Source organism: Carassius carassius, chromosome 3, assembly GCF_963082965.1.
Source record: "Carassius carassius chromosome 3, fCarCar2.1, whole genome shotgun sequence".
Lineage (NCBI taxonomy): Eukaryota > Metazoa > Chordata > Actinopteri > Cypriniformes > Cyprinidae > Carassius > Carassius carassius.
In genome coordinates, this window is record NC_081757.1 from 24489971 (window position 1) to 24506523 (window position 16553).

Below are 16553 nucleotides of genomic sequence, written 5' to 3' on the forward strand. Positions count from 1 at the left end.
GGAGGAGCTTTGCAGAAACAGACGGTCTCCCACTGCAGAGTGGGTTGAGGTCCAGGGAGCACCATGAGTTTTTTTTGCATCGTAGCCCCATCTCTTTGGAAACCAGAAAGCAGCAGAGTGCCATCTTTCCCCCCTACAGAGCATCCAGAGAATCTCGCCACAATCTTCCCCTCAAACACTTTGTTTGTCTAACCCCTTTGGTGTCCCTGACAGAAATAGCCCACAGAGTCCTCATTCCTCCCGCCATACGCACATATGTAATGTCTCTCGCTCTCAGTGTAATTTTTCATGTATCTCATTCTGTTTATCTGGCCCTAACACAACCTTTCCTGAAATGATCTCCTAATGATGAGTGAAAAAGGTACTGGTATTGCATGCACAGCTCTTTTTGCAGTGATGTGAATCCAGCACTTAGTCATGTTTCTGTTACAGGAGTAGTGGAGATTTTGTATGGTTGTAACACATGGTCAGCTGTAAAATCGTACATGACCACTGACCAAATTCAACATTTCACTTGTTGGTTGTTATTTGAGTTGTTTAGATCAGCAGTTCTCATTTCCAGTCCTTCGCCCTCCTGCTCTCCAAATTTTTAATGTTCTATTCAAACATAAGTGCCCTGTGAAGGATATTCTGCTGTGATTCCAGTTTGAAGTGAACGTATATGTTCCATTCGAAGTGCATTGAAGTGTGCGAAACGTGAATTTAAATATATTTATTTACAGATGTATATGTCACACTTCTCTGTGTGTGAAGACGTTGTGCAAATCCATGAATAAATGTTCCGTAGTGAGGTAAAGTTCAACAGATTTCTCCTGCTCAGGGAGTAGGAGCAATGGACACTGTGTAGAGACCATGTCAATGGAAACACAGTTCATGCATGAAGCTCACTTCTAACAGGCTGATTATCTGAATCAGAAGTGTTAGCATAGAGAGACATAGAAAATATGCAGAGCTGGGGGGCACGAAGACTGGAATTGAGAACTGCTGGTTTAGATTAATAACTAAAGTCATTTAATAATATAAATGACTGAACTGGTATTTTTTAAAATCAGAAGATGCTCTCCGGTTTAAATTGATATATAACATACTCCAAAAGTTTCAACAATTTTTTTTAGTTGACATGATTTATATATATATATATATATATATATATATATATCTGAACCAAATTATTTGCGATACGCGATCCGATTGGAGCACTGCAAAACAATGAATCATTTTGCGACACAATGGTTAAACTGATTCAGAGTTACAAAAAGCTCTATTGATACTGAAAATGTTCCTTGCTCAATTTTGTATATAATTTATTTGTGGTTTGAATAACCGTGGAAGTTAAATAATTAATCGGCCTAATTAGCCTACATTTTCCATCATATAAAAAACATTTCATGACATAAAAAGACGGGTTTATGATGTGTTTTGTTAACAGATTACATTAACATTAAGGCGGGCATACACTGTGCGATTTCTGTGTGATTTCGGCAAGGTACCAACTCACACTGTACGAGTAGATCGCATGCAATGTAAAGCCAAAACTCACGATTTTTATGCGCTCACTGTACGGTCCGATCGTCGAGTTGCGATTTGACTGCTCACACTATACGTGGGGAATCAACCGAATCAACACGTAGGATCCCTCAGAACCCGGATGTTTGTGGCTGTTTCAGAATAAACATGCTTTCCCGGGATAAACGTACTGCTTTGGTGATATGCGCAACTCTGTGTGCTGAAACATCCCAAAAAAAAAAAAAGGCATTGGCGTATCTAGACACGCAGGTGGCTCGGAAGACGTGGCCTATGTGGTTTATCCATTTTGCAACGCGAACTGGAGGTAAGCAGGCGTTTTCTTCCCTCTTTTATTTTTATTTTTCTTTGCCATAACTCCACAAGTTTTCCATCCATCACTTTAGTCCACACTACACGCCATGTCACCATGGTTTCGTTTAAGGTTTCACGCATGCGCAGTGAGGGAAATGCGGAAAATCGGTTCGTAGCCCTGCTTCAATAGTACGATACCTCACGAGAGGCGACCAAAATTTCTGACATGTCAGAAATCCATCCGACCAACCGATTGCCAGTCGGGAGAGGTTAATCGCCTCTCGTTTCCCCTTGTACACTGCACGAACACTGCATGACAAACGACGCACAAAAATGCAAAAGTTTTTTTTTTTATAGTAGAATTATTATTATTATTATTATTATTATTTTCAGATTATTAAAATGTGTTTTCACTATAAAACTCATTATTTTTTTTAGAGCTGTTTTTTTCTGAAATCAAAATGGTTCTTCTATAATATGGCTGCAAAAAAACAAAAAACAAATTGTACATATATAATGGTTTATACTTCTGTACAAATAAAGATTTTTATTTATTTATTTATTTATTTATTTTTATTAAAGGATTACAAGGTTAAATTGGTAGTTCACCCAAAAACCTGTATGACATTATTTATTGGCATTTATGGCTTCATGAGGAAACTTTAACATCAATGTAACCATGCAAATAATAAAAAAATAAACCATTATGCACCATTAAGTTTTTTTTTTTTTTTTTTAGAATGAACATGCAAAAACATATTGCTGATGCCACTGGCTTTCATTGTATGGACAAAAACAAATTAATAAATAAAAATCCAAAATATATTATTTTGTGCTGCTTAGATAAAAATGTCATGCAGGTTTGTAAGACGTAAGGGTGAGTAAATAATGGCAGCATTTTCGTTTTTGGGTGATCTATCCCCAAAAATATTTTTTCAACCTGTCCATGAACATTGTTATTATCAAGAAGGGTAAATGTTATATGGGCATCATTGTTACAGTGTTTGACCTGTCTGTGCTTTTCAGTGGCCTCCTGATCTCCACCCACACTGCACGCTTGCCTTTTAGGGATACATCCGGTTCTGTCACGGAATTTGTGTGCAAACACAGCCCTTCCTCACCCTCCACCCACCCATTCCCCCTCACTTGTAAATTAAATCCACATAACAGAGATCGATGGCTGCCCCCTAATCGCGTTAGACGTATTGTTTCAAAATACCAGCGCTCAGCTGGTGAATCCTGGTGCTCTTCTGTTTGTCCCTGTTTAAGAGATCAGACCCCTTTAGCTCCCACCTTCCTCTCTCTCTCTCTCTCTCTCTCTCAAACCCTATTTCTCAACTCACCCTTTTCTCTCAATCTGTTTGTTTTCAAAGCCCAGGGAATAGGCCCAAATCCTAGGTATCACATATCTGACCATATTTCAAGCCGAAATTAAGCATGTTAAAACCCTTTTCCCTTTAAAGGTCAGACATTAGTGCTGGTAAAAATTGATCTGTGGGTTTTATGAATTTAGCCCCTGTGTTGGAGCCGCTTTTGTAATGGGAAGATTCAGTGGGGGAAGCTTAACACGGCATTGTTTTGCTTTGACAACGCAGCCACGAGAGCCTCTGCAGCTGTTCCCCCTGCTTACAATGGCAGATTAATTAACACAATCATGTGCTGCTGGCTTCAGCTCAACACGCAGGTCTGCTCTGGGACAGATAGGTAAATCCTATACATGTCTTTCCAGACAGAGCATATTCTTGATGGGCTTCGCTACTAGATATATATTTGCAATGTGACTGGTCAGCCTATCGAGACGAGAAATGGCGGAAAAGGAGGACTACAAACGAGAAGGAGAGGCATCAGCTAATTGAACCAAAGCATTGCCGGGAAGTGTTGTCTGTTTCAGAGCGGCACTTCCTCTGCCCCCTCCTCCCTCCACCCATGCACCCCCCCTCTCGAGCTGCCAGGGCCATTAGCTGGGTTTCCTAATTAAGATTCCGCCGGCCGATCCGTCTCTCTTTCTTAGTTAGTTCCCTGACATTTTAAACTGTCTATTATTCCACCCGGCTTTCAGGTGCAATGCTGTGTAAATGGCAAGTCAAAAAATTATGTATCTCTCATACAGTTATCCATCAAGGACTATTAGAGGGAGCGGTCCAGGCGCTTAAATCATTACCGAATGCTGTGATCTTTCCCGATTGATCTTATCGCTCACATCCACTGTCATTCTGTTACCACACTTCATCCGTCCATTTCTCCCCCTCCCCTTTCAGCACTCTCTCTCTCTGTGCACCACACCCGTGTTTGCTTTTCAACATGACCACAGAGTGTCGATATCTCAACCTTGCACCCACTTCTGTGTTGATATGATGATCACTTAACAGTCAAGAGCAAAGGATGATGGGAAATAAGGGCGTCATCAAAAGCAGCGACGGCAGCGGCCGGGCAATTATGTTTCCTTCAGACCAAATGCTCTGCCATTAATGAAATCCCTTATCACCCTGGAGAGAAGCAGGATGCCGGGACAGGTGCGGGAGATGTACGTCGCTCATTTATCTTGTTTCCCGGAATGAAGGGGAGAAACGCAATACACAGACGGGGAGGCAACAAGTCCGCGGCGAGTTTGAGCGCCGTAAATAATGTGCTTCTCGGTTACATATTTTAAATGTTGATTGGCAGCCCCGGTTAATTCTATTTTGAGGTGTGTAAATATAGGGCCTCATCAGAAAAGCCTTGGCACGCAAGCTTTCAATGTGTCTTAAGATTTGTGTGTGAAGACCTGCTTGTGAATGGGCGGGAGTGAGAGAGAGAGAGAGAGAGAGAGAGGAAAAGATGAGGGGATGTCAATCGAGTGTCTGACATCCCGCCGTGCCTGTGAGCTGTGGATAGCATTTGAAGCATTTGCTCCAACAACAAGGTGCCTGCCCTTTACCAAAGCGAGGAGATCCATGTTAGTGCCTTTGGAGCAGAGGTAGTCCAGGAGAGATGGGGGAAGGAGATGGGGTGGCTCTAATGACGCTAATGCTGTGTGAGATTCTGGCTCCTGTTAAAGGAAGCAATCTGATTGGAAACAGTTCTGGGAGTCTGGGAGGTTGGCCCTGGCTCGTTTCATTTAATGACCCATTTCCTCAGCTCGTGCCACAAGCAGTTAACAAAAGTCAAGGTGCCCAGAGGTTCCCCTGCTGGGGCAGCACGCCAGACCCCGGCTGAAGGTGGGGCGGGGGTATTTTTTGGAGGATTTTTGTCACTGTGCTAGGAAATATCCCTGCGTTTTTTTTATGTCAATCTGATGTACATTGATTTATGGAAAGGTTAACCTTGTAGTCAGCACTTAAAACGCTTTCGTGCTAATAGCGGTAGCAGACCAGAGATGCGGTAGTGACTTCGGTGACCTTCTAGCACAGTCGTTGTGGCCCCAGGAGCGAGTCCTAATGGAGCTAGTCAACTCTGAAAGCCAAACTTGAGCTCACTCACACATATCAAGCTAATGATCAATTATTAATATTCACAATCTCTAGCCCCAATGTCCCCATATGGGTGTAGACGACAAGCAATTATGTCATGCTTCTCGCTGTTCGGACCAAGCTATGTGAAGCTATTTATAAATATATAAAAGATAGATCTTATTACGCTGAGTTATTGCCCTCTTATTTCAGATGTACAGATTCAGATTAATTTGTAATTAGTCTTGAGATTTTGAGCCTCTGTAGATAAAGGCTTCCAAAGTCTATGCTTCATTCCAGAAAAACGGATATAAAAAAAAAAATAAGCCAATGCTGGACTAAAATAGCAGAAGCCTAAATGATTGTGTGCTCAGACAAATACAGACACGTATGTCTGAATGCCCTGGCAACATTGAGCTTGCCAGTAAATGAGTTTTGAAATAAACAGTTATTGTTTAGTTGTAAACATCGAATCCTTGTAATGGAATCTAGGGTCGTGCTTAAGTGACAGCGTGTTGGTGGTATTGTACAAACACAGTCTTTTAAAGATGCGAGTGTGGATGAGAAAAAAGGAGAAGGGAAGAAAAAAAAACACAAGAATAGGGCAGGCATCTGAAGCCCTTCTCTCAGTAACATTGTGATTTAATTTTCAATATCCTGTCATGCAGCACTTTTCGTCGGGCTTAGGTTCACATTAATTTGCTCCAAATGTCAGATATCTTTCCTCAGATAAAATAGACAGAAATAAAGACATAAGGCTCCATCTTTTCTGTGGCCCGTGCAATCGGCAGAATATCTTTAGTCATATAAGAGGGGGAAGTCTATTAATAGTTGAGTCATCAGTGCAGCAGTGTTCTGAAATGGCAAATTGTTAGCTCCTCAATGGTGATTCTTGCTCTCTGTCAGTGACCTTCATAACAAATGAACATTTGGTCTGTGGAGGAGATAGGAGCAGGCTTTCTCACTGGCATGTGCGAGGGGTGACGCACTGTCAACTGGAAGGATTGGAGTTGTAGAAAGAGTCAACAGTGAAAGGATGACGAAGAGAGAAAGAAATAAGGCGTAAAAAAAAAATAAGGCATGTGAAGATGTCAGAACTGTGTTAATGCTTTCTGGCTGTGTTAACATATGGCATGTTAAGTGTTTTTTGTTTGTTTGTTTTGTTTTGTGTTTTTAAATATCATATCTCTATTTCAAAGTATTATTTTTAATAATAATAATAATAATAATTTTAATAATAATTTAATAAATATCATTAAGGTTTTTCACTCTTTCTTTCTCTTTCTTTCTTTCTTCCTTTCTTTCCCCTGTACATGTCTTGATTTGGCAGACAAAGCTTTTGAATTAAAATTTTAGCAGTGATGATGCATTTTCTTTTCTTATAATAATAGATTAGATGATTATGCTTACCGTAATAGGAAAAATTATGCTTCTCCAAGATTTACTTTTTACTTTATACATTTGTATAACTTTTTTTTTTCAGAAATTATAAAACGTGCTTGTTAGAAGATGTGTATTCAAGTGATGCAATTTATTTATTTATTTTGAAAAGTTAGTAGGGAAAAAAGAAAGAAAGAAAAGAAAACATTTCTCATCCTGCCTTGATGTTTGTAGATATTTTTTTTTTGTTCTAAAATTATCAGAGTTCATTCAGACATCTCACTCAGATTAATGTGGGTTAAATAAAAGATGTCCAGTGCTATTATTGATGGATGATGTAACCTTGCGTGGGAGGGACAGTTTTAAAGCTTCTCTGCCCAGCTCTCAGCATCTTGAAATGTATTCTGATGGAGTTGCTCAGTCATGAGACTCTCCTGTGTTTAGGGCGGCATGATAAATCTTTTTATTTCATTTTCCAAGATGCTGGACAAGTGCATATAAGAGTAAAACCGGGATGTCCTTGACCGCACAATTTATAGTCCATGTGGCTGAGGCGAAAAAGCCACGTTTTACACTTCCTGTCAAGGCGCAGGTTTTTGGTTAAAGTGATACGTGAGGATAGGAAGAACTGTTAATGTTGTCCTGCGTGTAATTCATCATCTTCACATTATAGTGTCAGTCTTTGTGGATGTCTAGTTTGGTGATGTTCTTATTGACCAGACCATCCATATGGTAATTTCCTTAATATCTTCAAGTACATCAGTATTGTTTTAATTCTCATTAATGAAAGCGATAGAGGAATGGCTTTTCAAAGCGCATGGCTTTAGAGGGATGCTAATGGATTTAGAAGGTGCTGTAAAGGGATGTGTAAGTCAGCTTTATGATTGCCTGGTGTACTTGTTGTTGATTTGGTCGGGTGGAAAAATGAATAGGAAATCAATGTTAGGCGAGGAGGGTTTTTTTCCACCCTGAAAGAGTTTTAAAGGTACAGTGCCATGCTTAAGTAATGCATGAAATGTTGTTTAGCTCCACAACACTCTTTCTTTCTTTCTTTCTTTCTTTCTTTCTTTCTTTCTTTCTTTCTTTCTTTCTTTCTTTCCTGTTAAAAGTAAGTTAAAAAGGCATTTGAAATAGTAACTACTAGACCCCAAAAATAATTTATTGTGTGGAACACAGAAGATATTTAAAATTAAATATGTCTCCGTTTTACCCATACAATGAAAGTCAGCGGGGTCCAAAACACTGAGACTTTTTTTAACTTCAAAATATCATCTTTTCTTGTGAGGGTGAGCAAAAGACAACAGCGTTTACATATTTGGATGAACTATCCTTTTAAGATTATATTGTATAGTTTTTGCATCATACTCTCTGAATTCTCACGGTTTAACCATAGAGAACGCAGTAGCCCTGAACATACAACATGCACCCAGGCTTCACTAATGATAAACTTGCCCATTTTACAAAAAAAAAAAAAAAAGAAAAAAGTGGGCATCCAATGAATATTTACCACGATTAAGAGCAGCCAGCCTTCCTGAAGTGGGGCTTGTAATAAGATGGCCACCCTCAGGGCACTTGCAAGCTCACTGTAGCTTCTGATCATGGCAGAACGTCTCCTCTCATGTGTCAGGCCAGCAGTGGTCACGGCGGTTCCTCTCCGATCCTCTGCATGCTGTGATCACCTTGCAGAATAATAAAGTTAGTGAGACCTCACTGCCTCCTCAGCAGCCCGGGTTTCGCTTTCTTTTCATTGCATATTTATTAATTTATTTATCTTAATTGTCTTTTCTTTCGTTCTTTTTTCCATTTTTTTTTTTTTTAATTTGCTGCTCTTTGAAGCCTGAAAGCAACTCGAGAGGAGCAAACAAAGATGGGCGCGTGCCAGGCGGAAACTTATGGCACCATTCCTGTTCCCTCAGCTCGACAGAGGCATAGCCTTTAAAGAGGGAGAGGCGCACCTTCTGTCACTGATGGTGGGAGGGAAAGAGAGAGAGAGATAGAAAGGGAGGGAGAGGGTTTCTCCAGTCAAGAGTGCTGTCAATGTGGCTCATTTGCACAATTCTGCCACTTTCACCTCCCTGACCTCCTGAGACTCTATCGTGTTGTTGTGTTGCTGCATGAGGCTCGGTGTTTGTGAAGGGCACGTCTTCAAGAACCCGAGACGCAATCAACGGATTTCAGTTGTGACGGAACAGCGCGTGACTTGGCTGAGATCCTAGATTCATGTCGAATTTCTTGTGCTTTATGTCGCCCATTAAACTATTGAACTATTGATGTTATTGTTGGAGAGGATTTAGTCAAGCATGAGAAAGATTTCTAACTTCTTACAGTCGGAGGGAGAATACTTAAAGCTTAATTTCACCTGACCCTTCCGCCAGCAGGCATAACAAATGTGCTCTAAAAAAGAGAAAGAGAGAGAGAAATGCAGCGTTCTGTTCACAAAGCAGAAAAAGGACAATCTTTCCTCCTCCTCTTGTAATCCTACTTTCACTCAGGCTGCCGCTAATAAATATAAATGTTTGTGATTAGCATCACGGCGGCACAGGTGCATGTTTGTTGCGAGGAGAGGCATGTTCATTAATTTTCAGCGATGAAAAGTGCACTGCGCCATAAACACAGAGTCCAAAAACGCATGGGCTGATAAATGAACGCACAGATTGTTAATGTGCCATTGTATGGCTGAGCCTCCACAAGCTTTAAAAAAAACACTGGGCCCTCTTGCCAAATCAGTGCTAGCTGGAGGTAATGTGCTAGCGGCCCCTTTTTTCATGGTCCAGATTACAGAGAATGGAGCTTTAAAACTGCATGTTGTGTGCCTGAGTGTGTGTGATTATACTTACACATAGGATATAGTAAGGATTATATAGACAACAACATAGCCTCCCCCCACACTCGCCTTCACATCTGATCTTTCACTGCCATGTGGGCAGTAATTAGTTTTGTGTGTGTGTGTGTGTGTGTGTGTGTGTTTTTTAGACTGATATTTACTGTGGAGTTTGGATCTTCACTGTGTAGATGGATGGTTAGATGGATAACTTGTTATCTGGTTTGGCATTTGCTACCAAGCAGAACTACATTTAGTAGGGTGTACATTTAATATTTCCATACATATATAGTTACTGTACATATGTTTACATTTTTATAGATATAAATGCACAGAGATAAAGAGAATTACAACATTTTCAAGCTGTTTAGCATCATTTATGGGGTACACGAAAACATTTCCAGAATGAACTGATTAAAAAAAAAAACAACAGTGCTCGGAGCGAGAAAATGCAGTTTTCCTACAGCCCAAGAAAAAAAACTGAATCTGTTGAAAATGGGTTGTTTTTCAGTCACAGCAAAAATGTTTTATTAGGGGACCGCCGAACACCTGCCTTAAAATGTCGTTTCAACATCTCCCGAATGCCATTTTGCTTAATTGACTTGGAAATGGCCCAAATGTATTGCTGAATGCAGTCTAATTAATATTAATAATAAATGCCATTATTAACATCAAAGAACATCTGGTGCCCCTGTTTACCCACATGCCTTATATGTAGCACATTTTGCGGCTGTTTCATCTCACAAACAGAAAGGGGGTAAACACTTTTTGAATTTAGTGTTTATTTATTTATTTATTTAAATTCTAGTTTGCTTCCATGAATTTATTACCTCATTGTCACGCAGGTCAGCGTGTACCGTCTGCAAGCGATAGGGCTTGCTCTCACGTCCAGTGAATCTTACAAACGTATGGACAGTTGTTTCGTTTTTTTCTTTTCCCGTCTGTATTCATGGGCAGGACTTGCGGTGGTACCACAGAGGGTTCAGGGTCCCTGGTGTACTCCTAAAAAAAAAAAAATAAATAACTGCTTGTGCGAGCATCTGTGCCAAGGGGCTGTATTAGGAGTTTTAGCCACCATAAATCAGCAGGCTAAATAACTTTAATCTAAAATTTCATTAAGTAGTCCTTGTCAGGTAGTAAAAGGAGGGGATAATGCAGTGGTGTTTAATGATAATTGGTGTTTGGTTAATAAATTCTGCGAGTTCCGATTACTTTCTAGCAGTCGGCGGAATGCTAGCCTCAGCAGTGTAACTAAACCTCAAATTGATTAACTCGCCTGAACCAGACTGTTCACAAAGATGGCACCGGTCCAAATCAAAAAAGAGAGAGTGCAGTTTGCGCATCAGCCGGATGGTGTTGTGTTGCTCCAGCGTAAGGAAATCAGCTCCCCCCGGGCGCATTTTTAAAAGCCTAATGCCTTTCAAATGATGTCATCACATTTTACCTTCTCTTTCTCTCTCTCTGCTTTTTACTATCTAAATCCAAATGTTTCTCTCACATTTTCCTCGGGTGCTACAGAGGAAGGAAGGTCAATGACTGACTGTGGCACGTGACACATTATTATAATGGATAGGGGAGACATCTTGTGTTTTTACGATTGCGTCTTTTCTCTTTTTTTTTCATCTCAAAGTGATATGCGAGTAATCAGAACCACAGACTGATTTAAAGTGGAAGTGTGATTGTGAGAGATCCATTAAGGGTGTGTGTGTGTGTGTTGTGGGGGGGGGGGGGGGTTTGTCATAGTGGGCCTTTGTTGTTGTTTCTTTTTTATTAGTGGGAACAGGGTGTGGTCCATCTGCAGAGATTGTACACACACACACACACACAGACATGCATTTAATGTCACTGATGCAAACAAATTTTCCTTTACCTTCCTTTTATAGACACACAAACACACACACACAGCAACTTCGCAGGTTCCATAACTGTGTGTGCATGTCAAAGAGACCAAACAGTCAGCAGGGTGAGCGACACACCTCCTCCCAGATGGCTTTTCCCAGTGGCCTCCTGTCCGCTTCCAGTCTATTGTTCTGGCATGTTCTATAACTGCGGTCCAGTAAATCGCCTTAAACACCTCACTTTACACGTATGTGTCATTAACCGCCACGGTTTATTGCAACAAACTCAATGGACAATGAGATATGGATATTGATATGTCATGTCACGCGCTTGGAGATGCTCTTTATTATTGGTTAGGGCAGCAAAAACCTCATAAGCGAATCCAGTGGTCGATGAAATATTTATGGAGATGGAGATGATTGATAGCAGCATAGTTTCAATAAGCAAGTTAATCATAAATTACAGATGTAACTTCATTATCCCCATGTCTAATTAGTCAGACTGTAAACATCTATAAAAGAACACTGTAGCATTTCATAATGCTTTGCTGTATTGTCTAGGCCCTGGACTAAAGAGTTATTGTTTTCAGGCTTAACAGGATAATATATGAAGGCCGTGGCTCGCTCGTGACAATCGTTTTAATGCTGTGTCTCTTACAGATTTTTCTTTTGCATAAAAAAGGGGCTGAGAAATGGAAAATCAATATGCAGAAAATAGTTATAGGTGGCGGGTTATCGAGAATCTCTCTGTTCCAGACACCCTGGGCCGAGAGATGATGCGTAATATATGGGGTGACCTTCAAATGTCATAAATGTGTTGTGCAATAAACTGTCAATATTTGTGGTTATTTGGTGCAGGATGACTTTTACAGTAATTGGAACAGCCGTATTAAAAGCTAGGGAGCAGTCAGCTGATTAAAGACGGCCCTGCTGGCCTGTGTGTTTGTGTGTCTGTGTGTGTGTGTGTGTATGGAGAGAGAGAGAAACTGAGAGAGAGATGAAAGAACAGTATTACCTGTAGAGGCTTTGTATGCTCATGTATCTGTCTGTCTGATGTTCTAGTATGTAAGTAAGAATGAGAGCTGTATGACTGATGGTTTACGTTAAAATCAGGATCTAAAGGAACGTTTAATATTGTGTGAGTGATGACTGGCACTCAGATGCCACATTCACACTTACATATACAATATACGGTGTTTGTGTGTGTGTGCATGTGTGTGTGTGTGCATGTGTGTGTGTGTGTGTGTGTGTGTGTGTGTGTGGTGGGAGGGAGGGAGGGCAATAACGTCCTCTCTTTTCACTAAAAGCCTGTAAAATTTGCCAGTAGGAGTGATATTTGTAAGTGTCTGGGTACCATGCTAAAGTGGGTCAGTGTTTGTGTTTGTTTCGTTGTGAGTATATGTTTGGGTCAGAAAATGGGGGCACACATCACAATGTAACACGTGTAGGCAAAACGGAGGCAGCAAATTGCAGGAATGTGATCAGTCACAAGAGAGAAGGAGATGCTGACTTCACTCTTTCTTTTTTAACTTCTCAAATCTCATTTGATTCTTAAAAGAGGGTAGATAAATGAGGAGAAAAAAAAGCGCGGAAAGAGAGAAAGATTGCTCGTACAAAAGCTTTTGATTGAGGCAAATGGTTGCTAAAGTTGGTTGCGCCATTCAGACGACGTCTCTCCCTACACACACACCATATCATGTGTAGGCACAGAAATAAGAACGCATTTACAAACGCCTTTTTTTTGCTCACAGACCGTCTTGAGCTGAAGTTAAGACTCAAAGCCAGTGGCTGTTATGGGGTAAATGTGTTTTTAGGGTCAGAATATGTGCATATGGAACAGCTCATGCACTGCTTTAAAGCATGTGCCACAGTTTTAACAGAAAATCTTGTAGCCATTAGTTGTAGGTATTTTAATTATAATGATGATGATGATTATGAGGATAAAAAAGTCTATCTATCCATCCATCCATCCATCCATCTGTATACATATATGATTAAAATACCTGACCTGGTCCTATATCTTGGTTTTAACAGCAAATATCAGCTTTTTATTTACACAATCACAAACACACACAATGTATAAGTACAATGTATGTACACAATAAGTGCATTATACCAAATGATTTGTTTAAATGTAAGTTCATAGTAGTTAAGGACACTTAATACAAAGTGGGACCACATAGGGTAATAGAATAAAATAACATGTGGTAGGCAACTGTAACTTCTCAAAGATCCTGACTTGGTATTGTATCACATTAACTTCTCTGTAGTGTCAAACGCTTCACACAATATGAGATCCCCCTGTAACTCACCATGGTGTAACACTGCTGACATCTCACATATAAGCATAGTGACTAATTATCTCCAAGTGTGGACTTGTTGACACTCTTAGACGTTATTGGTGTGACAATTGCTCAATCAGAGCGGCCCTTCGTTATCACCATTTTCCATCAAGCTCCCTGCCGACGTCACCTGTCAAACCAGGGTGCAATGGTGAAACGAAGACCCTGTTGCTGACATGGCTGTTTTCTCATTTTTTCCCCTCCCTGTATTGTTCATTTCAACACAATCTGCCATATGCTTCCCATTACAGATGATGAGAGGCTGGATAAAACGTTGGGACGTGAGTGTACTTGGGTGGGGGTCGGGGTGATATCTCTAAAGAAAGCTTCTGAACTGTCAGCGTTCTGTCAGGTTGCGGGGGGTGGGGTGGGGGAAAGTGGTGCACATGAACTCACTGATGTGTTTGACTTTGTGTGGCGTTAGCAGATTTGGGTGGCAAAAGCTGAAAGAATGGAGAACAACAGAAGAAACAAGACGGGAGAATCCTCTCTGGCGTGCGGCCGGTTTGAAGTGAAACAGAACAGTCTGTGAATTATGTGTCTCTCTGGTTCTCTGTTTCTTAGATGTTGGGGAAGAGATGGCGAAACCTGTGAGTGCTGTCCAGCCCCCCACTACTCAGCACCGGGAACGGAGTGTGGTTTCAAGCATGAAGGACTGCCCCTACTGTGGCAAATCTTTCCGCACTTCCCACCATCTGAAGGTCCATCTAAGAATACATACAGGTGAGTGAGAAGTCCAAGAAGCAAATTTTAGGCATGTGCATTTATTTGACACACACACACACAAACACACACACATATATATATAGTGATTTATGTGTCTAATAAACCTAATTACAGTTTTTCCTGGCGTTAATGATGCACATTTTAACAACCCACTTTAGTGGAATTTAAAAACTCTGAGCCTATAAATGAACTTCAGGTATGTTAGGCAGGACGCCCCGGCCCAGCAGAGTAATGATGTGAGCAGTGCTGGTCCAGTGGCTGTCAGGAGACCCTGGTGTTCCACCCAAGAGCAAGGCTGAGGCTCACTAGCAGGCACAGCTGGCCTAGTTAACATGCAGGATAACCAGGATAAGCACTCAGAGGTCACCTTAGATTCAGCACACTGCTGTCTCTGTTTTTGTATGTGAGTGTGTAAACAATGACAGCATTTTACTATGCTAATAATAATAATAAGTACTATCTATCTATCTATCTATCTATCTATCTATCTATCTATCTATCTATCTATCTATCTATCTATCTATCTATCTTTTGCACCCTCAGATTCCAGATTTTCTAATAGTTGTATCTCGGCCAAATATTGTCAGATCCTAAAAAAACCATACATCAATTGAAAGCTTATTTATTATATATATATATATATATATATATATATATACAGTGTTGGGGAGTAACTAGTTACATGTAACGGCGTTACGTAATTTAATTACAAAATTATTGTAACTGTAATTAGTTACAGTTACTAAGAAAAAATGAGTAATTAAATTACAGTTACTTATGAAATTTTTTACGATTACAAAGGGGATTACATTTGAATATTTACACACATCCACATACAGATTTAACTGATTTATTTCCCAAATTGCACTGACTATTCTGAGACATACCGCCCTAATAATTTCCGGGATGCGGAAATACAGTCTGGTTCGTAGAATCCAGTCATAAAAACGAAATGCCTAATGCGGATGGAATATGCCACATTTTGGATGACTAAATCAAAAGTAGGTCAGTACACTTGAATCAAAACATGACATCGACTAGTGTCTGTGAATATAAAGGCCCAAAAATGCAATATATGACTTGCACATTCTGCGTGTTGGAAATCAGGCGCGGACTGGACACCGGGAGAACCGGGACAATTCCCGGTGGCCTGGCAGCCGATTTTGCCCCACTATTTAATATCATTATTGTATAATTGCCTGCCGAATGTACTAAAGCGATCATTTGCGAATCCGCCATTTGATAATTAAATCTATAATAAGTCATGACTCGCGCGCTCTCCGCGCCTCCGCAAAACGGTTTGGATTAGACTCAGAGTAATCAATGCAAGAGAGAGAGAGAGAGAGAGAGAGAGAGAGAGAGAGAGAGAGAGAGAGACAGAGAGAGAGAGAGAGAGAGAGAGACGGAGAGAGAGAGAGAGAGAGACAGAGAGAGAGAGAGAGAGACAGAGTGAGAGAGAGAGAGAGAGAGAGAGAGAGAGAGAGAGAGAGAGAGAGAGAGAGAGAGAGTGGACAGCTGGAGCAGAGAAGCAGAACTCCTGTTCAGGGTTTCAGGTCAGTTTCATTTGTAAAGATGCTTTTTTGTCTTTGTTTTTTAATTTATTTAATCAAGCAGCAGCACGTTGCTCATCAGTCATCACTCAAAATACTATATAAAGGACATCATTATTATCTGTTGTAATGTTACAGTAGTAATTAGGTTTAGGGGGAGCTACGACAGTCAACAACACAACCCTTACGAAAATTAACATTTTAATATTTAACTATAAACCCAGGGAAAATGGTTACTATTGTTTAACTGTGGTAACCAAAAATGTAAAATTATTTTACAAATGTATTTATTTAAAAATAAATACAAATCCATTTGCAAAAAAAAAAAACAAGGTTATTTTACTTTTATATAGGCTAATAAGAGCATGGTAAATTTTTGTAAGGGAAAAACATGACTCATGTACAGTATTAGGATTTTTCTATAAAGATATTGTAGTATTGTAGAGTATTGTATTGTAAAGTATAGTTTTGTTCAATCTTGAGTATTAAAGTCATGAGAGAGATGGATATCAGGGCAAAATAAAAAGGCTGAAGAGAAAAATGGAAGTGAAGGTGCAGTTCAGGAGAGAACTTTTAATTATTTAGCATGTCCTCAAATTAAAGATTTAAACCTTTTTTATGTCAGGTCCATACAAAAAAATAGTTTTGTC

General features: G+C 40.1%; 1 protein-coding gene across 8 annotated transcripts in view; it reads left to right on the forward strand.

Annotated features, from left to right (window-relative positions):
- Positions 1-16553, forward strand: part of znf536 (zinc finger protein 536) — a 182783-nt gene that overhangs the window by 108344 nt on the left and 57886 nt on the right. For all 8 annotated transcript variants that reach the window (XM_059534267.1, XM_059534276.1, XM_059534303.1 and 5 more), the window contains one exon: positions 14192-14350. In XM_059534267.1, the coding sequence (XP_059390250.1) occupies positions 14192-14350 (159 nt within the window). The remainder of the gene's footprint in view (positions 1-14191; positions 14351-16553) is intronic.